This window comes from Xylocopa sonorina, chromosome 1, assembly GCF_050948175.1.
Source record: "Xylocopa sonorina isolate GNS202 chromosome 1, iyXylSono1_principal, whole genome shotgun sequence".
NCBI lineage: Eukaryota > Metazoa > Arthropoda > Insecta > Hymenoptera > Apidae > Xylocopa > Xylocopa sonorina.
The window spans coordinates 18,874,734-18,897,653 of record NC_135193.1 but is presented as its reverse complement, the minus strand read 5'-3'; the positions used below and the strand labels follow the sequence as shown (position 1 = coordinate 18,897,653).

At 45.0% G+C, this 22,920-nt stretch overlaps 3 protein-coding genes across 5 annotated transcripts; 2 read left to right on the top strand and 1 right to left on the bottom strand.

The window, feature by feature from the left end:
* Positions 1-1,604: 1,604 nt before the first annotated feature.
* Positions 1,605-17,317, bottom strand: LOC143424071 (uncharacterized). 3 transcript variants are annotated; one of them, XM_076895881.1, is made up of 8 exons: positions 17,110-17,317; positions 9,564-9,724; positions 6,704-6,861; positions 3,750-3,906; positions 3,377-3,673; positions 2,992-3,302; positions 2,461-2,810; positions 1,605-2,381 (listed from the first exon to the last, which is right to left on the bottom strand). In XM_076895881.1, the coding sequence occupies exons 1-8, from the start codon at positions 17,286-17,288 to the stop codon at positions 1,634-1,636; spliced, it is 2,361 nt and encodes a 786-aa protein (XP_076751996.1). In that variant the 5' UTR covers positions 17,289-17,317; the 3' UTR covers positions 1,605-1,633. The 3 variants fall into 3 exon arrangements, with proteins under 3 accessions (XP_076751996.1, XP_076752004.1, XP_076752013.1); XM_076895889.1 differs by having other exon boundaries at positions 2,461-2,786; XM_076895898.1 differs by lacking the exon at positions 17,110-17,317 and adding an exon at positions 14,059-14,533.
* An 88-nt stretch (positions 17,318-17,405) lies between these two features.
* On the top strand, positions 17,406-18,883 carry LOC143424088 (uncharacterized; the record flags this gene model as incomplete). The annotated part of the gene is made up of 6 exons (XM_076895910.1): positions 17,406-17,599; positions 17,665-17,781; positions 17,878-18,139; positions 18,200-18,385; positions 18,454-18,614; positions 18,676-18,883. Coding segments are annotated over 6 exons (1,083 nt in total), but the record flags the coding sequence as incomplete, so codon positions are not given.
* A 439-nt stretch (positions 18,884-19,322) lies between these two features.
* Positions 19,323-22,598, top strand: LOC143432606 (acetyl-coenzyme A transporter 1). The gene is made up of 8 exons (XM_076909356.1): positions 19,323-20,093; positions 20,169-20,458; positions 20,548-20,702; positions 20,773-20,966; positions 21,050-21,234; positions 21,322-21,439; positions 21,520-21,735; positions 21,820-22,598. Exons 1-8 carry the CDS (start codon positions 19,881-19,883, stop codon positions 21,997-21,999), a joined length of 1,551 nt encoding a protein of 516 aa, XP_076765471.1. The 5' UTR covers positions 19,323-19,880; the 3' UTR covers positions 22,000-22,598.
* The last annotated feature ends 322 nt before the right edge of the window (positions 22,599-22,920 follow it).

Below are 22,920 nucleotides of genomic sequence, written 5' to 3'. Positions count from 1 at the left end.
GCTACCTTCTTATAAATACAGTCACAGCGTAGCACCTCGGCCTCCACGCTGATTCGTGCTTCTCTTACATCGACGTAAAGGATCGACGGTATATTTAAACTCTGTAGAATCGCCTCGGAACACAATTGTTTTCATACACACGATTGTACGTTTCTCGCGCGTTCGCGACGGGGTTCGAAACGAACGGTCGATTAAAAATTTTCCCTTCTCGCCTCTATGTCCGATCTCCGCGATCGTCGAGGGAATCTCATTCGAGGAATTGTCTTTTTTTTTTTCTTTTTTTTCTCTCTTTCTCTTATAAAAATCTAGCTTCCACGAAAACGATCGAGACGGGCATCGAATTATTCACAATTGGACACAATCACACATCGATTTCCATTTAAATATTCAGAGTGTTTTGAAACGTCGAACGTTAAGTTCAAGTTTATGCGGACGTAACGCGCCTAATTTATTATTCTCTATCGATATACGGAGTTCACAGTCAATGGCAGTTCAAGCGCAGATCAGGCGAGTATTATCATTTTTTTATTTTCTTCTTTTCTCTCTTTTTCACTTCTCAACTTCTATGCCGTTACTCGTGATTTTAATCGTCGAGTTAAAAAGTTTCAAATAATCTAAGATCGCATATTAAACCTCTATCTACCGTAGTGTGAAAAATTTTTATATCAATTCTGAGAAATCTAACGGTACCTAACGCGTCGATCTTAATCATAAATTTTAACGATACCCTCCGGCGAGACTTATTAATTACCACTTAAAACCGACAGGACGCAATGACGGATAAAGAATTGTTCACCTCCACTCGCTTGACTTGCGCTCTGGCACGAACGTTTTCTTCCTCTACGTTAGCTCTTACCTCGTAAAATTAAACCGTAGAACGATCATCGTCTTATATTAGTCGGTCCAATATGAACCCGCGACTCGCACGTACGCTTTCATTTACGGATCTACTGTAAATATGAACGTTCCGTGTACGATTGCGTTGATCGCGAAGCGTGAGTAACGGGACGAACGAAAGAACGAACGGAAACAACATTGAACGTCGTTCTACACGATTACTCTGTACGTGGGACAGTTTAACGAATGCATATTCGGTTTCTTCGCTCAGCGAAACGACGAGATCTATGGCGCGAATCCGGAGAAATCTAGATCGTACGATCGAACGCGATCGAAAATTGAAATTCGTTCGAACGAGACATTCAACGTTGCAAGCTCGAGCACTTCTCAGCTTCAATCACACTTGATATTGCACTATAAACCGTATAAATAATATATCTTCGAGAATCAACGCTTAATCAAACTTAAAGAGTATCTGGAAAGAAACAGACTTGGCTTCTGCGTTTAAACGCAAACGGAAGATTAACAGAAACATGTGCTCTTCAACAATAAATATAAAAAACCAGAGAAACTCTAACGAAGTAAATGAAACGCGACTAACTACTGCAGCGTGACGCTTGGCACTGGAAAACTTCCTCTGCGCGATTGCTCTTTCAATTCGTCAAAAGAAATTAACAATTCTTCCGCGAAGAGAACTAGTCCAATTTCACGAATGTACCAAAAAAGACATTCGAATGGAAACGCGTAAATGGACTTAGAAAAAAAACAAAAAAAAAAAGACGTACCCACGTCGCTCTTAAAAGATGTGCGGCGCTAATTGCAATTTCCACAAGGAAACGGGTCTGGCGAACACCGTGACCTGGCCCTTCTCTTTCCCTCCGACTAGAAACACGTACAGGGGTGCTGGTCCGTAGGATAGCGTCTCCGATTCGTTGATGTCAACCGCGGCAACTTTGGCGCGTTGCCTCTCCGCCCTCGACGCGCTGACCGCTCTTCTGGAGGGCGAGCCCAACGGTAAGCTCTTGGGCGGCACCCGTGGCACCCTTCTGATTTCTTGAAGCTCCAGTAGCTCAGCGAACGTCTGCGAGGCTGATCTTCCTGGCTCGTCCTCCAGGACGCTGTCAGGCGGGCTGTTCAACAGCTTCGCGTACTTCCCGTCTTGAGACTGCTGCTGCTGCTGTTGCTGGTGTTGCTGTTGATGATGACCCTTCGTTTCGTCCAGACCCAGATAATTCGGGTTGCAGAACCCAAATTGGCCCTCGCGTATCGTCGACGGTGTGATCATGGGACGATACTGTTTGCTCTTCCGTCCTGACGGCCAATCGTCGTCTGCCAGAGGATCGCCAGGACTTCTTGCCTCGATGCTCGCGTAATCCGACGTCGACTCCTCGCCCTCCTCCAAGTCGGCGAAGCGGACAGACGCGGACATGGGGATCTTGGATGTGGTTGGCGTCTTTGGGGTTTGCAGCGCAGCTTCGTACAGATGAGAGCTGTAACTCTCGCCACGTGTCGGTTGACAGGCTTGGTGCACAGCCGCGAAGTCTCTGAAAGGGTTGAGGAGGATCTATACACGTGCAGAGACGTCCATGGTTTTCTATGAGCCGTCGCTACGAGTTTACTTACCGTCTTTCCTCTTGGACTTCTATCAACCTCGATGTAGGCGGCTCTTTTCGCTCCTCGTTGTCGCTGTTCTCGTCAGGGTCGACGAACACGAGCCTGGCTGCCTCGACAGGCGTCAGAACCGGCGTGGGCAAGGTGAGAGCACGGAAATTCGGCACTGAGATGGGATCTCTGGTCATGCCTGAACTACTGGTGCTGTTGTTGCAGTTGCTACCATCAGGGTTCTTGGACGTCGTTTCTGGCGGTTTTTGTCTTCGACGTGCCAGCGTGTTCGCGCTTCGGGACTTGACCATCCCCGTGGACGGCTCGACCACCTCAGAGTCCACTTGCTGAAACGGATAATACGTATTCGCCTGCGGGCAGGCTCACTTGTCACATGCGTTTCGTGTGCAGATGGAAAACTTGACGCGTGTGTGTCTGTGCGCATGCATAGGATGGAAATGGAAGATCGATAACGAAATAGTAATTGTTACGATTAAAGGTACGATAATACTTTTATTGATTGAAAGGAGTAGCTTCGAACGAACTACTTACCTCTTGAGGACTCTCCTCGTTGTCGTCCTGTCCGCTTAGAACGGAGTAGCTGCACTTCGTCGGATGACTCAAACGCGACAGATTGATCTGCGACAATTTGGAGATCTCCTTGAGAAAACTGGGCCTGGTCGGCGCTTCATTTGGCGATATCCTATTGTTGCAAAGCCTCGTGCGTTGATTCCTTGGCTTCGGTTTCGGATTGTCGATATTGGTCCCGCGAATTAACAATTCGGAAACCGCTAACGCCACGCTCTCCGCTCTTGGTTGAGGCTTGGGACCCGGCACTGACAATTTCTCCCAGACTTCCGTACCTAGCAACGAACGTCCCTATCGTAACGTGCTTCGACACAACGACGGAGCCTTGGTCAATAATTCGATTATTTACCGAAATGAAATCGCCAGAGCTCGTTCGTAGCCAAACCGCCGCTTTCTCCGCCGAAGATTAGCATACAGCTGGGTAGTCTACAAGCTGCGTGACCGTGGAGCGGTCCTGGACCTGGCTTGTTCTTCAGCAAGCACCAAGATGCGCTGTTCACGTCCCATCGCCAGCAATCGCTTCTCTCCTGCAGATCTGTCATACCGCCGTAAATGTACATGGCGTCGCCGTGTAATACAGCCGAGTGTTTGTGCCTCGCTGCTGGACCGCTCTCACTCGAGGAAAGAAGGTGCCACGATTCCGTTTCTGAAACCAACGTACTTGGTATTGTAACCTCGCACTCGTTCGTGTTCAAATGAGACGAATAATCGTTCGATTTTACCGAAATGGAATGCCCACAATTCAGGAGAACTCCCGCGTAAATCTTGGTAGCCTCCGTAGACGAGCATCTGACCGCGATGAACCAGAGCGGTGTGTCCTCTTCGTCCTCTCGGCACAGCGCATCCCCGTTGCGCTCTTACTTTTCTCCACACGTTAGTCTGGAAAAAGAGACGAGCCCTCGATCGAATAAACAGAAATCGGGATGCATTCCGTGTTCATCAATCTTTCGAGAGACAATGGACACGAGAGTTCTCCAAATTTCGGTAGAACCAGTAGCGTTGGAGCACTGAGTATGATTTGGGGTCGCGTGTAACAAAAGGCACGCGAGAGTTCTAATTTGTCACTCCCCTGTTTCGCCCTCTGAATAGACTCCGGTTTCGTACTTGAGGGAATCGTTGCGACGATCACTTCTTGAAAACCCTGGATCGTTGCCCTCCGAATTCCTCGCGAGGAGATCGCGAGAACGCTTCGATGCTTGAAACCGATTGAAAAAAGAAAAAAGAAGAAAACGAGGAGGGAGAACGGTACAGAATCAGTGGCTCGTTAGATGCGTCGGTCTATTTTTAATCGTTCACCTTGAAAAAAAAATATCAGCGAAGAGATGTAGGACATACGTAGGCAACGCGCAGTTCGTTTCACAAGGATAGAGCACGCTCTTGTCCTTGTTCTAAATTTAATCAGAACCAAAACCGATATCCGCTCGTAACATAACGCGGTAATTAGCGCTGTGTTTCTCAACACGTTTTTAATCACACGCATAAATAATATAGCCGGTGACGGGTTTCTCTTACGCACGGTGACGATCACACGGGCTCCTCGCCTCGCAGCCTGTCGGCAGGGAGAAAGAAACCGCGTAAGCTTCGACGAAGACCCGCGATCGTACGCGTAAAGGAGAGAACATGGAAAGGAAGGTGTATAAGCTGTACGTAGCAGGGGGTGCTAAAAGTAATTACGTAACTTGAAGTACGTGCCTAAAGTTGATAGGTCTGTACAGCCACTTGCGTCTACCCCGTATTACGGCACGAGGGGGTCGGCGGAAGGGTGGAATACTAGCTAAATTTCGCCATCGACGTTAAAGCGCTGTAAAATTAGCGGGATAACAGTTATCGTGTACGATACGGACGTTTAAAAGGCTCGAAAGAGACGCGCGATCGGGCTCGATCGAGCGGCTGCCTACGAATTTACGTAACGCGGCACATGTTCAACTGTCTGGAATGTATAGTTCTTCCGGGTTCGATTTGCTGCAGACGAGAGAGAATTTTGCGCGTCCTGCTCGAAGGGAAGATGGGAGAGAGCACCGCGAAGCGACCCCTCCGGTCTAACCAATCGGGTTCTGGCTGGCGCATTCATAACGCGGATCTCAATGATACATCCACGAAGAGACAAGCCACGGGGAATATCCTTGGTCCACGGCACGGTTCGATAGGCAAAAACAAACGGACCAAAGGTAACCATGGCGACCGGTATCAAAGAAAAGTGTTCGAATTCCGGGGAGGAATAAAAAAGTGGGACATGCGACGAGCGTATTTCTCTGTTGGGAAACGTTCGAGTCGAAAGGTCGAGAAATCGGCAAAGATAAATTGACGAAACTGCTGATGTCATGTATACCCCGATATTATCAATTTTTAATGGTACACGGGTCGAGAGCGAAGAGGAGCCCTCGGGAGGACAAGCATCGTTCAATTTCGAGGGTACGAAATGGAAGGTGGGAGTGTTGACACCAGCTGTTGCCAAAAATTACCGCGATCCGACAGCTTTTGAAGGATCAGCGAGCGCGGTTGAACGTCGTATGCAGATGCATCGATTTTTTTTTTTAACACGGTTATTCCCTCTTCCGAGCAAACGAATCGCACGATACATAGGACGCATCGATCGGTAGAACTGTGCCCTTTCGAGAAGCTCGTAACGGCTGATCGTTCCAGGCATTGACAAACGACGCGTCTGCTGTTATTAATCATCGGTAGAACGACAAAAGCGTCGCGATGAGACTGTCAGTAATAGTCACACATGTTTGGAGACGTCGCACGTAGACGCATCGCGTCAGATCGTATTCGATGGTTAACTTGGACGATTCAGGGGACAATGTCTTCCCACGTGACGCGGTCCCGTCTGCGTGTTCGCGTTGTCCCTCGTGTTTCTTCGTAACGATCTAGCGTGGCCTTGTGTCGCATCTTGCAAAGGAAACTCTTAATGATCTTACTCGTCGTACGAGGGAGCGCACTGGGAGCGCAGAGAGGGGTCGCCGATAAAGGAGAAGCGAGAGGGACGAACGGATCGCACCCTCGGGAAACCACTAAATCAATAGGAACGTCATCGGGTACAAGCAGTTTTACGCGAGGACATCCACTCTCGCTTTCTCTTTCCCTTGGATGGAAGAGGGTTCACCAGCCGGTGACACGCGACGAAGAACAACCACGAGACGAGTACGTCGAGCAATTATGTTCCACCATTGTACTCTCCGCGGAGTGGCAAGGACTCCTTGGGGATGATGATAACCGCAGCACGAAACGGGCAAACGAGGATATCGCTCCTCTCTATACGATTAATACGCACGCCTACGTCGAGCGAACCGTACGCTCGTATTCTCGAACGAGTTTTCGGTAATGTAACTAAACGGAAACCATCGAAGCAAGATATTGTCAATCAAGAGATCGACACGGTCCACCGTCTGGCTTGCTAAACGAAGGGTGTCGTAACCCTAGCTAGATATATACGCGATACGGCGGTATACCCTGAGGCTACCGTGGCGTGGTCAAATCGAATCGCTTAGATCGTAACGAAACTGAATCTCGCTAACGAACGGCAAACTATTTGCGGATCGTTTCGAGGAAGTTTGGTGCGAGAATCGTTTCGTCTGAGAATCTCGTTCCTCGCGGCAAGAACGGCGTTTACCGCGACGCGTGTAATCTTCTTTGAAAGGGGCAGCAATCCGGCTCGCCTCGAGTGATACGTTACCTTGACATTGTAAACCCAGAGCGGTGTTTCCGTGCCCGCGGAGAAGCCGAGCTCTCCCCCGAAAACGTACAGGCAATCCTTGTAAGCTACCGCGCTGTGTTCCTGGAGTGCTGGCGGCCTTTCTCCCCCAGGATGCAATTCCTCCCATTTGCTCTCCGCTGTAAAGAAAATAGAGAAAGGGTTCACGCGTGGGCTCGTTATTCCAAACGTTTTCATAATCCAGACTCACCGGCTCGCCCTGCCCCCGTACCTTTAACCGCGAGCTGGATAAACAAGATTTATGCAGCGTCGCTTTGCGCGTCTCGCGCGAGGGGATGACGAAGCCGCGGTTCAGGAAAAAAAAACCGACGGTAGAAAAAAACAGAGGGGCTCATCTTATCGGTGTCGCGTGTGTGCATTCAAACGGCTCGCTTAATTTAACGGCGCGCAAAGATTTTTTAACGTATCCCGCTGCAACGCGTTTTAATTGCCTCTGCACGTTATTGTAACCAGCGATATTCGCGTACGAGCGCGTACGTGCCAGTCGTCCCAGTTTTTCCACGGGAACGTAGGGATAGGACGAGCCACCTTTGGTTGCACGCGCGCGGAGGAAAATTAAAAAGGAGGCTTACGCGAAGGGAGCCGCGGTCTCAGGGGTATCGAGAAATCTTCTTCGACGCGCTAAATCACGCTCTCACCCGCCCCGACAATCTGCTACTCTGAAATAAATCCTCCAAGCGGTTGGGGCTTCTTTGAAACAGTGGAAGGCAACGAATCTAAGACGGAGTTCGAGGGGATTAAATGTATAAGCAGTCCCAAGGACGTGAACGAAGCAGAAACGTTCACGAAGGATAATAATATCGCGCCTCGTGCGTCGAAACGAAACTAAACTGGCGTTGTTTAATCTTCTTTTAAAAACATCAACTCGATGCGATTTCCATTTAGCGTCAACTCGATGGTTAGAAGGGCGCGTTGGAAACTCGTCTCTTTGTTGCGCGGGTTTAACAAGACGAGCGTTCTTTACCCTTCGGGAGTTTTGCGGAAAGAGAAAAAGGGACGGTCCCCTAATCCGGTCAGAAAAATGAAGGCAAACGAAATCAGCGGGGTATGAAGTTACGTTATACGCATTGTACGAATAAAAGAAGAACTAAGTTTCCTTGATCGATACTGTAACAAAAGGTTTCCCTTTCCTACCCCCCGTTTCTTTTGCCGTCGCAATGTTCAACGAAAGTTGAAAACTAGTTCCACGTCCGACTAAAATATCCAAGTCACAGGCTGGTACTGGAACGTGCCACGGAACAAAGCCTACGAAATTTACGTAAGAGCCATAATGCGCTGGTTGAAGGAGCCGCAACTCTCGTAGACCGCCACTACAGATGCCCGACATTGATTACGTACACGTGTCCTATCTAGCTACGAAGCAATGCACCCTTTTGTCTGAAAGTGCTTCGATGGAAAAGAGATCGGTTCGAAACAGGAACAAACGTGACTCGTAAATGATTGATCGGCTACAGATTTCTGCCGTTACACAAAAACCTGCCCCGTTTCCTCGAAAAAGAAAAAACAAGGATAAATAGAAACATTGTCTCGATTCAATCGTCGCTGATGGAATTGGTTTCCCTGAGAACGCAAAGATATGCTTTTGTATTTTTTCGACTTTTCATCGATAGTACGCGAGGCGTGGAAATAAAATGTCTGCTAACACGATTGAAGCCCATTTAACGAATAGACTACGAGCGACGAGGAGTCCTCGATATCCCCACCGGTTGAAAGAGAGGGTGAAACAAAACGTTCAAAGATGAAGCACTCTTATGGTTCCTCGAGTTATCACAATATTTTTGCAAGATCGAGTATCGACAATGCAATGCTCTCAAAACATGCCAGGGGTTCCCGGATAGTATTTGCCCCCAGGAGACAAACCACTACGTCCAACCCTTCTGGTACTGTTTTAATATTCACCCGGTTCTCGTAGTCGAACAATCCCCTCTGATTAATAGGTACTCCCGCGGATGCACGATCAAACATGGCGAATTCTATTACGTCACAAATTCGCATCGTACATCGCGGAAAATATCGGATTATCTCGCGTGACGAGCAGTCTCGTTCTATCTCCATACCGATTTCAAGGCTTAAAGGACCCCCAAACGAACGTAACGCGAAATTCATCGAGTCTGAAAACTGCTGGCGTGAATTCGCTGGCTTATATCGAACTAATGGTCAATCGAGTCTGCAGAAAATACTGCTTAGACCACTGTCTGTTGGGCAGATCGAAGTTTGGCTAGGTTCGAAGCGTCAGCTATTTAAGTCAAATAATCCTTAATTCGTGGATATGTTTTTTTTTTTCTGTCTGACGGATAAAACATTGTGCTTGGAAACTCTCTGGGCATTCGGAACGAATTATTCCGGAATCGGAAAGTCAATCAGAGGTAGCATCGCGACGAGATGGTTAATATGCTGAGCGCGTAAACCACTGATCATCGCGAGAGCGTGCAATTAATTCGCATATGTCTGATCTCCGTGGAAACAGCCGTAATTGTGGAGTATCGTCGACGGATTTAGTTGATATACGTGGGCTTTAATAATGGCGTATTATTGATCAGACTGAACCCCGTTTAAATTCCGTCGCGCACCCTCGTTTGCCGAGCGAGATGATAGGGTGCGTTGGTCAGAGATGCTGTTCGTGTACCGTATTCACGGTGCCCAGACATCGTACGCGTATCGATACCCCCGCCCTCCTAATTACGCGCGTATTTTTCCATCTTCGAATTTCAATTTCCCTTTAACTGCACCGCAGTTTCCGTCGTTGTCTCTGAAAGCACCGCCGTAACGATCCGAGCGTTCTGCCGCGGACAAATTAAAAGCGATAGCAATTATCACTTACCAAGGCTGTATCGCCAGAGATCTTTGAGGGGAAGATTGCCGTTACGTCCGCCAAGCAGATATACGTGCCCAGCGAGCAAAGTGGCGCTGTGCTTGCTCCTCGATGGTGGTGCGGGCCCGTTTTCCGTGCCAGCCGCGGTAACCGAGCTCCACATTTTCTTCCTGCAACGAGGGAGATCTTCAATTAGTCCGACACGTTCTGGGCAAAAGAACGATCGAGCGTTTTCACTCGGGAGATAGGTGGTCGATTAAAAAATTAGGGTAGAATCAAGAAGCCTTCCGATTGGGTCTCCAATTAGCCGAGAAAAAGTTAAGCGACGATCTAGTAAACGTTCAATCCTCTCATCCAGCGTTATCTGTAGATCTACAACGATCTATAGTTTTCGCATCACGACGACAAAACGGTTGATTAAATTGACTCTCCTCCTGCGCCCCCACCCCCAGCCCATCCTTGTTTCTTGCACGCTCATCTTTAAGGCATGAAGACAAATGGATTCGTTGAAAGCAGGGCGGTGCCCTGGCGGCTGATGCGTCGGGAAATTAAAATATGAAAGGGAATAAAAATATTACGTAACGGAGGTTACGTGGTCCCCCTCTTTCCGCTGTGGCAGAGAGGAGAGGGTATCCTCAAACGCCTCCTACATCGCCGTTAAACTTATCAACGGCCACCCACGTAGGCCAACTTGAAATTCAATTATCAAAGCTTCGAAATCGAGTTTCGGGTAAACGAATGCACCCTCACGCACCCCAAACACGCGTACGCAAATACGGCTGGGAGGCAATATGCTCGCCGGTAGACGCGCCTCGGCCGTACAAATGGGATTCCCCGCGGTATTCGTTTTGTGCCACGCTATCAAAGGCACGGGGAGAAGAGAAATCTGTGAATGTACGTGAGAAAATAGCAAACGCACCCTCCGATTGGATTGCTTTAAGATACTTCGATCAATAATCGTATAAAAATGTCTCGATATACTATCGCAAAGATCTATTCTGAAAAAAGAACGATTTAAACCCGAGCAGCGACGTCGTAGGATTCAATTTAGCGCCAACATACTCGTTTCGTTAAAGAAATTAAGGGGAAACGCGTGTCCCTTGTAGAGGGCGGTCTAATTCAAATGTATGGAAATACGGGTCTCTGCGAAACCGTGTTTAAATTATACAAAAAAGCTGCTAACTTTTTTTGCACTCGCTCGTCCGTCCCAGCTCGCACTTTCACGCGTCGTCGAATCGATATCGGAGGTGTTTGAACCGGAAACAGAAAACGCGCGGGAGGGACGAAAGTCAACGCTCTGGTTAGCGATTGTGGCATTCGGCGTTCATCGTTCTGAAAACATTCAAAGTCGCGGACTTTTTAATCCCTTAATGTTCCGTCAACGCTACGTTTGCACGCGCTCATCCTAGATACGAAGCTCTTCAAACGTTTACCGTCTCCTCGCGTTTCGCTGCGGTACCATTGACGACAAATGAGTGCGCGAGGAACAACGTAGACTTATTTTTTTACCAACTAGAACGCGCGCTTCTTTCGTACCTTCTATCTCTTCCGCGGGAAACTTTACATTGGAACGCGATAGCGCTTCCATCCTGCTATCTAACCTTTAACGCGCAAGGTGTACTTTCAAACGGTAAACAATAGAGATGGCTGGTCAACAAAGTGGTTCGATAAAGGTCTGTCCACAAGCATTGCTTACAGGATCGAGTAAGACGTCTCGGATAGAAACGAATCCAATGAATTTTTTCCGAGTATACGTCCCAAAGCATTTTCCTCGCGCATTGTTTCACCGCAGCAATCTCCCTTCGACTGCCGACGCTTGAGCCAAATCTATGGGGAAACGTTTCCGCCTTGCAACCCTTGATGGGAACCGGCGCGTTATCGACCGGTCGTCGCGGGAATTTTATTTTTCTCGTGTTCGATACGTCGCGAACGTGAAAAGATTCGACTCGGATTTTGATCACCGGACTCCCTTCTCGTCTGAAAGACGAAGGGAGAAATTTTAGAAGAGGGTGAGCGGCGAGCTTTCTCTCTCTGTCACTCTTTCTACGTTTAACTCGAGTCGCGAGGGGATGCGCTGCCGCTACCGGCTTCCGTAAAGGGAGCGTAGTCAACAGACAATTTCCTCTATCACGAGAACACTCGTACATCTCTCGATTTCTGTGTAACGCTGCTTCGATGCTCCTTTAGCCGTTGTTTCGTCGTCTCTTCGAGGGTCTCCTCCTCTCTTTCGTTTCCTTGCTACGAGATCCTTGCCCTTCGCGTTAGCGTGTCGCCTACGTTTCGAGGGAAAACTTACGATTTTCTCACGCGAAAATAATCCGTCGGACTTGGCCGTGGGAAGGCGAGCACCGTCGCTCGCCGCGCTTTTTCAACGTGATCTTTGAAATGGACGCCACGCAGGGGGGAGAATCGAGCGTAAAGATTTTATGGAACGTACACGGGTGTCTGCACCGCGTCAACGAATCCCGACTACCGGGGAGGAAATGCGAGGAGCGATATAATGTACCGTTCACAGTTTTTAAAAAGCACACCCTCGCGCGCAAGTCCCAACGGCGAAGAGAAAAAGCTGGGATTAACGAAAGAGTGTCTGATATTCTTCAATACCGATTTCGCAGTATCGATGCTTCAGTTGTTTCTCTAAAAACTTTCGAACTTTACTTATCGCTACCATTTTTAGAATTTTTGTTATCCAGCGTAAAATGATGCGGACGATATTAATAAGTTAAGATAAGCCTCTGCACGAATTTCCGTCGAGAGGTCGTTAACGCATCCTCACGTCGACGAATCAACGGTGTTTCTCATTACGGTGTGTACGCGTGTAAAGAACCACTTTCCATCGTACACCACTCCCGTGTAATCTTTGTCCTTTTTTCCTCGCCTTTCTTCCGCGTTTTTCTTGTTTCTGTTCAACGAACGTCAACTGAAAGTCACCCGGAGCATGCAACGCTGCACACCCCAGAGCAGGAAAGCAGAAAAATGCCCGCGTATCGCGCGATCTTTTGACCCCTCTTGATTCATCGAACCGAATGAGAGCATTAAGAATCGAAGCTACTTAAAGAGACGACTCGAATGTTATCGAGCATTTCTAGCTTCGGTCAAATGACGCGTTAAAAAATCGCGTGTCGAAATAACGTTGCCATTCGGTCAGAGGCAAAATGTGTCGTTTCCTGATAAAGAACGATGCGGCGTTACGACGTGGAACGTCCCTCGGTTGACGCGAGATTTGAATGACACCCACTAGAGACACCCCAGCGTGTCACTAGTGTCACTTGCGGTGGGATCTGTGTAACCACACAACTTACATTCGCACGCGATTGTATAGCTATGTTTGACTTAAATCGTATAAGCTAGACCGATCAAAAAACGATCTGAATCAGGACTGATGAACCCGTCATCTTTTCTGAGCCGCTGCATTTCTTTTCGGGTCCCTAGAGGGTAGCCAAACCCACAATCAGTTTCTAATGAACCTCGGACAGAGGATTCGTTTGCTGCGATTTCATTTTTCTCTTCCGTACTCTTGTCAGTGTACACTTGCGACCCGTTAGCACACATAACGTGAAACGAAACCTTAGAACAAAATCGCGGATAGAATGTAGTGCCGGTTGATAATCCGGTTCCTTAATGCTCGCGGTATCGATGCTCCCGAGCAGAGCATTAGACCTAGCTAGGTTTCTATAAATGAAATTAATGTAACAACAGCGAAGATCGCGGTAGCGCACGGTCGTGATTGGTATTGCTTTGCAGACACGACACCGGGCCAGGTGGTCCATGAATTATTCCAAATGCTGCATTAGTCAGTGGACGTGTATAGGTGGACGTTTGTGTCGAACAAACATAAAAGATGAACGACCCTCTTCTATAACTCCTCGCGAAAGAAGGCTTCAAGGCTGTAAACCCGCGCGCAGAAAAGTAAAAGAAGAGGGAATGGAATATTAATTCCTTTTCATATTGCAATACCCACGTTTTCTTCGAGGCTTATTCCGCACGTATGGTAAAACCTACACGATTCTTCTGTTGCGAAGTTTTGTGCAAAGAGGTGTCATTCTTAGCTTGTTATGTTTTTCAAGTGGCATAGTTTCTCAGAGGATGGCATAGTTGATTACTGTTATGCGAAGAGAACATTGATTTTCCGAGGGGTTAAGGACACCGTCAACTGCATCCACCACGTGACTTGAACCTAACCAATTTGACGATTTATAAATATCTAGAACAACTTCAATTGTCATCATCTAATCGGAACGCGTGTCTAAACGCGTTCATCGTCCATGTGCAATTCGATTGTTGCATGCTTTTATTCTAATAGACGTTGGAAGGGGTGAGAGAGGAAGCGTTACGCGCGAAAGTGCTATTACGCATAAAAGGGGTGATAAATTTTCGGCTGCTTCGACCCACGGTGAATATCGAAGTGCTCCGCCAAAAAGCATTAAACGAAGAGTGAATTATAATTAAAAAGACAACGGTAACACGTAGGATGCCCGGGGGTAACGCAATTAAACAAGCTTACCTCTCTACTCGGTGAACCCTCTATCCCGTTAGCTTTGGCGAATGCGACCTGCGACCCACATGCATGCGGCGATTAAATGCGACTAAGCTTGTCTTTACGTAGTGGTAAGAATGTCACTGAATGCTCATCGGCGATTAACCTTTGATTCGACAGAAGTGCATCGTCTAATTGGTAAATCTATTCTGCCGTATGACGTGGCCCGAGGGAGCAACTAACTCCGGTTCGTGTCAAGTAATCTCTCGAAATTATCACGAACTCCACCTTCAACCTGTTGTTCCAGACAGACGTCTGACACGCTTAACAGACCGAGTCAATTGTTCGCGGTACTTCAGTCCGCGCAGATCATATCGCTGTCGAATACTGGGCTCATCCTGAAACCGTATCACCATGACACGTCGACTATATGCACCACGCGATATCCTCGAAAGTGCATCCTGAGAATTGACCAGTAGTTTTCTATCCGCGTCGAACGTACGGTGTGCGGTGCTTCACTATTATTCAGACATTCCACGCATCTCTCATCTCGCCGCGGTACAGAGTCATTGATAACTTTTACGTCAGCTCGGATGAATCATTTCCTCAGTTTAGAAACACTGCGACCACAGAGAAGTAGGAGTACCGTTCAGCGTCTTCATCGAACACCGGATTCACCCGATCAATGCTCGAGAGATCGAGTCACTGGCTGGCTGGCTTTCCCACGTTTTCTTGTTGCCATGGATAGAAAGTAAAGAAAGAGCGAGATGTGTCACGAGGACGGCACTCTACCTGCTCGATGTTTCTTCCGTACTGCGTCCGGGTCGAGCACCTACCTCGTCGAGTCGTCATCGAGGACTCGACGCAGGCGCCCAAAGGAAAAGCACCCCCTGTTACCCGCCAACTACTACGCCTCCATCCCCTCTGACTTGGCTAGGGGGTGAACATCCGAGAGTCGAACGTTCCACTATACTCTACAGTGACAACGATACATCAGGATGGCCATCCTCGAGGAAACAATCGTACACGATTAGCTTCCTTTCGGACGGAAATGTTCCACGGGAGGAAACTCCCTTGGTACGGCTAGTGCGTGTTGCAACAGGGAAATAAATAAGCGTCTGCGGTGTTCATTCGATCTCTATAAAACTGTGCACGTCATAATGAATTCGCTCGTTTCGTTGCACCTCGTTGCAACGTCGGTATATAGGGTTGCAGCTGGGTCGTTATAGGTTTCAGTGCAACGATACCCGTGCATACCGTGGCATACTGTTGAAACAAATCGAAACGATCGAAACCTTTACGATCGTATGGCTGGACGATCAAAAGACAGGGTGCATAGAATGTTCCGCATCGGACTGGGGCGGAATTGTGTCTGAGTAAATTTCTATGACAGAATAACACCGGTCAGGTTGCACATGCGCCAGCGTCGGTCCCCATGGAAACGGGATGCGAGCTACCGCGTGTGAATGCGTATTGATTACTCCACTCTTGCTCCATTCCGCGATCTCTTGGTCCTCGTCGTATCTCCTCCTGCCGCCCCCTCTGACCCTGCCCCAGCTCCTTTTTTTCACCGCTTTCTCTTCCCTCTTTCTCATCATCCCTGCAACGAATCATCCCGTTCCGTCCACGACCTTTCCCCCTTTTTTTCTCTAAATTAGCTCCGTAATGTCCCCGCGCGGTTTCCAGTCCCTTTGCATAAACCAGAGATTTCCTTCCACCACCTTCTGCAGGCTCGTTGCGAGCAATAAATTTGTATCCGTAGAATGCATTGTTCTTTCCGTCTTTCTTTCTTCTTTTTTCTATTGGTTAATACCAAGTAAATTATAACAGAAATAACAAGATTCCATTCACAATGGTTACACTCTCTGATCGTTTAAATCCTTTTCCTCCTAAGGCGTCTCCTCTTATCGTACTTTTCATGCCGCGGGTTTTCTTTTATAGTTCAACCTTGCGAATAATTCACGCACGATAAACAGAAAAATTTTTTACTATGTTGTAATGCGACACAATGCACGATTATTAATTTTAATGACCGGCACTACGAATGCCCAGGCGGAACAAATTATTCTTGCTGTATCTGCGTACTTTGCAAGATCGGTGAACAGGGTGTCTCGAACGACCATTGGAATCGAGGCGGAAGGTTTTCGTTTAAAAGTCTGACGACGAGTACGCATGCACTTGAGCTTATTTAACCCAGTACACGCGCACTTGACAAACGTTTAAGCTCAATCTTCCCGAAAACGAGGCTTCTACCTTTTTTTGATTTATCTTCGCGCGTGGAATAAATTTTTGGTTGGTTTTATTGTCTACCTTGAGACATCTTGTAGATTACTTTGTGTGCTTACAATTGTGTTCGTCAGAATTTTTACAAACGAAACATTTGCTTGGATGCACGTAAAGATAATAGACAACAAACGATGAGAACAGAAGATTTAAGCGAAGATATTTCGATAGTAGAAATAAACTGACGCGATGTACGAGCAACTCTAAGATAAAAACTGAGATATGGTTTGTCAAGCTGGTCGCATTTCCTGATACGTTATCGCATCAAATTTATGCTCTACGTTAAAAAATCTTGTCGCGTAATATTTCTCCGGTTGTTCGTAAAAATGTGTACTTTCACCTAAAACTGTGGTAACAAAGCGGCGTTAATTAAACTGAGCGTGGCGGCAGGAGCATTGTTGGCTCACCGGTGACACTTTTATTTTCACCAACGTGCTCCTGCGCATCTTTCCGTTACGCTTTGCGAGTTACAGGGACGCAATTAAACTTTCAAGGTTTTCATATTGTGCGCGACACTTTTTATTGCAATATCAAGGCGTTCACCTTGCATAAACGTAAAATTCGACCAATAAATTTCTATTAGAATGGTAGAACTTGGGGGAGAATAGCCTCGAGCACGTTTTAAGTAGTTTTGTCAATTGAGGTAACAATGGAAAGAAAATTGGTAGCAATCCTGAGGAACGAATGTACGACGATACTTCATGCGAGACCACTATATAAAACGGAGAAACTCATGGAAAGTGCCACTTTTGTTTCTGTCCTATGCACTTTAAAACGTATCTAAAAAATCTCTACCTTCTCTCGGTAAACAGTTGGTTAATTGGATTCCTTATTGCGATGTCGTCACGATTCATTTCTGCTTTGCTTACAACTACCGTTGTTTGCTGTGCACTTGCGGAGCATAATGAATTCACCGCAACTTCTGCGTCCATTAAGAAGCGGCCCGACGAGGACAAATTGCTCGCGAATATCATACGCGGTAGAAATTCCTCCGAGACGTCGCACACGAGGTTTGATTACGCGGAGGGATACGTGAAGGATTCGGATAAGCAACCGCGAATATCGTATCATCGATTGGAATCCAGAGATAAGTGTCGAGTATTTTAAAAATCGTCGCACCTCGTCACATTTCCATTAACGATAAATTGAATCGTGCAAGTTCCAGTTGTTGCGGATCGAGATACGAATCGAATTCGTCGACGCGACCGGATTGGTATTACAGTGGCAATCGTGTGGACGGCAGCCGATACCCATCTAAATTCGGAGAACGTTTACCCAGCGATAGGTAATTTTTTCAATTAAAGAATGTTCCCGAAATAGAAAATTTTATATCGAGATGACGATACGCAGATACGGATGGCAAACCCAAGGGCAACCGCCGTCAGGTTCGAGCGGAAGTGCTGGAAGACCCGTAGGCGGAAGCTACGGTGGAACTGCATTCTATGGAGGAAGTCAAACAGGAGATAGGTAATCAATTACCCTGCCATAGGATAATTACAGAACGGTCCTCAAATTTTGCTGCGCACACCTTGAACGCCTAACGAGATTTCATATAAATGTTAGATTTGATTCACGACCGAGTTACGCTGCTGAAAACTCCCACAGACCCAGTGGTTATGGTTCTGGTATACATGGAGGGTCTGATTACGGCAGTGGTAGTTATGGAGGATATAGTTTCAACCGACCACCTGGTTACGGAAGGCCAGTTCCTAGTGGTAGCTACGGGATTTCAGGGACTTTTGCTAATGGCGATGAATTCGGATCCGTTGAGCCAAGTTATCAAGAAGGAAACGCACCTCCGCATCCGAATATCCAAACGCAAAAAGTAATGCGATTATCATAGTCTGTAATGAAATTTCTCACTGACACGTGTTGTTCTTAATAGGCAGCAGCTTTAAAGGCATTGGCAGGCGTTGCTTTAATTGGAGCCGCCGCTGCATTGGCAATAAATCCCGTTCTTCTTCCGCTTGGAGTTATATCCGGTAGAAAGAAACGATCGAGTTTGGCCACTGAAAACGAAGACGCTTATACGGATTATATTCTGACGATATTGAAAAGTGATATTATAAAGGTAGATTGTGAAGGAGTACCTTCATTATAACTTACGATTATTTCATTATAACCGATGTTCTTAAATAGACTTACAATAACGGAGACGGAAACAAGCTGACTTTTTCTCCAACATGCCTCGCTAGAGTAACGTGTGAAATTCAAAAGAATTATTTAGTTAATTCCAGGAAGAACATCGATCTTTTCAAAGGGGAACCAACACTACATCATCATCTTATGAATCTATACGCGTACGTATACATCTTTTTCTATTACAGTAATTTGCAGAACAGTTAAATTTAATTATTGCAGAATACCGAGTAACGTGCCTAACGGAGAACCAGTGACCAAGCGCATTAAAAAATTAATAAAAGCAGGAATCATTGTAGCATCAAGCGGAGAAAATTGTAATTCCTTCGCCTGTACATTTGTAAAAGTTAAACGTGCAAAAAATCCGTCTATTCTTAAACTTTAGAGTTTATACAGGGAAAACTGTAATCTGTAATGAGGATCTCCAACTTTTATAATTTATAATGTATTTGAAATAAAAGATTTGTTAATGCAAGGAAAATGAAGTTTCAAACATACCGCTCATAAGCATTGCAATCAGATCTTGCGTTCTAGTATGCTTTACACTTGGAAGATGAATGAATAAAATGTCCCTACGCTGCACATTATACGCACGTTGCACAAGTGCTGCATTCTACACGCGTTACTACGAAATTTCTATGCTCAATGATTTACTATCCAAACTTAACAGAGGACTTAAAATGATTTTAATGATCAGATTTTTGGTACTCTGACTTCGTTGAACATTATTAATACACAATCGCGAGACTAATGGAAATGGAGACTAGGAAATATTGTATACGAAACGAAAGGCGCGTTATTATGTAGCTAGACGCATTGACGGTCCGCCCAAACGAATGCATTCGCAATATTTTTGCACTTCTATTAAATGTTTAGTTTTAGCGGTGAACGCGATTTATACACGTGACTTTAAGAATGTAAAGGACGAACTATGACTGACGTGTCTTTAATAAGAAACAACGTGGCAAATCAGAGCCACTGGACGTTTCTCTCCATGAATCCTATATAGCCAAGTCGATGAAAGCAAAATAGTTCGAGATGCTCTTCGGTGATTGTTCGTAACATAAATGTAAAAAGTTAATTTTTTCTCGGTATCTCATCTGACGATCAAACGTAGACGCGTAACATTTTATACACGCGGAATTAAGGTTACTACGAGCAATAACCACGTCAATACTCGATGCTTGTTTCATAACATAAATTATTCATTTTGTTATCGTCTAATTGGTTCTTCCGTTTAGAAATGTTTATGTCATTTGACCGAGTCGCTCGAGGTATCTGCGTTTATGCGGCTTGGGATAAGATATTGTTAAAAGTAAGCCGTTAAGAAGCGGTAGTTGACGCTCGTGTGAGAAGAAACAGCTGTTTTGCTGAAAATTTATTGATAAAGTAAATGAGATTGTTCTTGATCTCTTTAATCGTTCTCCATGGGGTCCACTAGAAGGAAAATGGAAAAACGTGACAGCCTGGAGGATGGAATTCACGAGTCGAATCACGTCCAGGAATGTTCAGATTTACGAGGTGACGAGAAGAACATAGCTATTCTTTTATTTTTATATCTGCTACAAGGAATTCCATTGGGTTTATGCGGGTCCATTCCTATGTTACTGCAGAACAGAAACATTTCGTATCGTCAACAGGTAAATCTTGAGATTTACAGTAAGGTCATTCCGATTAACAGGGATAGCGTTTCATGCGTATTGTTTTACCACCAGGCTGAATTTAGCTTTGTACAATGGCCCTTTTCTTTGAAACTCTTTTGGGCGCCAATAGTGGATTCTGTGTTCTCTCAAAGATTTGGAAGGAGGAAAACTTGGTTAATTCCAACTCAGTATTTAATGGGTTTTTTTATGCTACTTCTATCCGGCCATGTAGACCAATGGTTAGGCAATAAAACGTCACAACCAAACATAGAAATGTTGACTGTAATATTTTTTGCTTTAAATGTTTTGGCTGCTACTCAAGATATTGTGGTAGATGGGTGGGCACTTACCATGTTAAAAAGGTATACAATTAATCTGATTATGATGGACTGTACCGGCTGATATTGTTTCAATTAAAACTGCATATGTTTGTTATGTTACGCATATGCAGATGTAATGTAGGATATGCATCGACTTGCAACAGTGTGGGACAGACTGCTGGATATTTCATCGGTTATGTACTTTTTATGGCACTAGAATCTGCTGAATTTTGTAATAGTTATTTAAGATCCACTCCTTCCAACGAAGGCATCTTGACACTGCCTGGTAAGTTTAGCTACTAATCTTTAGTTTCGATGTTAAGTTCATTATGATAACTAACCATATTTTCTCATAGATTTCCTTTACTTCTGGGGTTGGATATTTATAATTACCACCACTTTAATTGCATTGTTTAAACACGAAGATTTAGAGAAAATGCACAAAAGTGGAGACTTGAATACAGATGTTAAACACGCTTACAAATTACTTTGGAATATTGTCAAATTACCATCCATAAAGATCATCATTATATTCCTATTAACTGCTAAGGTTAGAAGTTGCGTATATATGCAGAGTATGATAAGATTTTTATTTGTAACTATAGAAAATAATTCAATCGTGTGTTAACGCAGATAGGGTTTTCTGCCTGCGACGCAGTAACAGGTTTGAAACTAGTAGAAGCTGGTATTCCGAAGGAAAAGTTTGCCCTTATGGCTGTGCCTCTAATACCACTGCAGATATTGTTACCATTGGCAATTTCTAAATATACAGTGGGTGCAAGGCCTATGGATGTATACATAATGGCTATGCCTTATAGGTAATTTAAAAACATACATGTCCATGGAACATAATATTTCAACAAAATATATAACAATTATATAATATATAACAATTAATATTTTAGGTTAGCATTTGGGTTAATAGCAGCATTTTTGGTATGGGTAACACCATATGTCGTAACAGGTGGACAAGTTCCAGTCTACTATTTCATAGTTTTAGTAGCCATATATTTGGTACATCAGGTAAAGTGTAGAAATTAACGACAATTCGAGAACTAATAATAAACGCAAATAAATATTTTCGTAATTTTCGCTCGGTTTAGATTTTCACAAGCAGCATGTTCGTGGCGTCAATGGCATTTTTTGCAAAAATTAGCGATCCAGCGGTTGGAGGTACTTACATGACATTATTAAATACACTAAGTAATCTAGGAGGTAACTGGCCAGCAACTGCTGCTCTTTGGTTCGTCGATCCATTAACGTTTCGACAGTGCAGCACTGATCCGTCAAATGACTGTAGCACAATTTCGAAAAGGGAGGTTGGTACTGTTTAGGTCATCCTACTTCAAATTTGTACTCGATTATAAAAAGAGTTCGAAAATGTAATTATTTTTCGTTTTCAGTTCTGCACGAACACGCACAATGGTGTTTGCAATATGCAGTTTGATGGTTACTACATAGAGAGTATCATATGTCTAATCGTAGGATTTGTTTGGCTCAGGTGGGGCAGACGAAAAATCGACTTGTTACAGAGCAGGCCGATGTCTGCTTGGAAAATTATACTCTCAAAACAAAATAGATAACAGTACAGAATCAACATTACAACTTGTTGATGTGGTACCTGTAATTATTAAGAAGTTGTACAAATTAAATACGTATTTATACTGATCACGGGTCGAGTGTGTGCTCGGGTAATTTCCCGCACACCTTTCAAGTGTTCCAATTTTATTAGCGCAACATGAACCGAACTTTTTACGGTTCCACTTTTTCCACTCTTTTTTGTTGTGCTTTGATTTCATTTGACCATATTGTTACTAACATGACGAATCGCAACCGGTATAATACAAACTTGATAGTTAATTGATACAAATATGTGTACGATATTTTCTCACACATTGGCACAATAATAATGTTGAGCAAGTATTGCGTTCATTATAAAGTTATTCGTACGGTACGTGAATAAATTTGATTGCAGTACGGTACGGTTATCTTCTAAACCTTCCATGAAGGTTAGTGATTTTAGTTATGACATGATGTATGCAACATGTTGCACTGGTTTACTGCATATCTGTAACTTGCTGTTAAGTTTCTACAATTTAATGATAAAGATTGCGAACGTCCGCAGTGCTTGTAAGTCAATATGTACGAAAATATGATACGAATAAAAGTTTTCCATACATAATCCACATTTTGTATTACCTCTTCCATATTTGCCGAGTTTATAATTTGTGCGAATAGGAAGTAACAAGAAGAGTGATTGCATTATCTGATTCTATTCGTGCACCTTAATAACCATTAATTTATTTCATATTTACTATCTTATATCGTGAACGGAATTGGGAAAAAGATGGACCAGTATTTGGTGTATCCATTTAAGTACTATCTATCATTCGTACGTGAATACATTTAGAAGCAAATACTTGTGGAGCAGGATTCATCAACAAAGAACAGTTTACCAGTATAATCGTATTATCCGCAACATCCGGGTCGTAAATTGGTTCCAC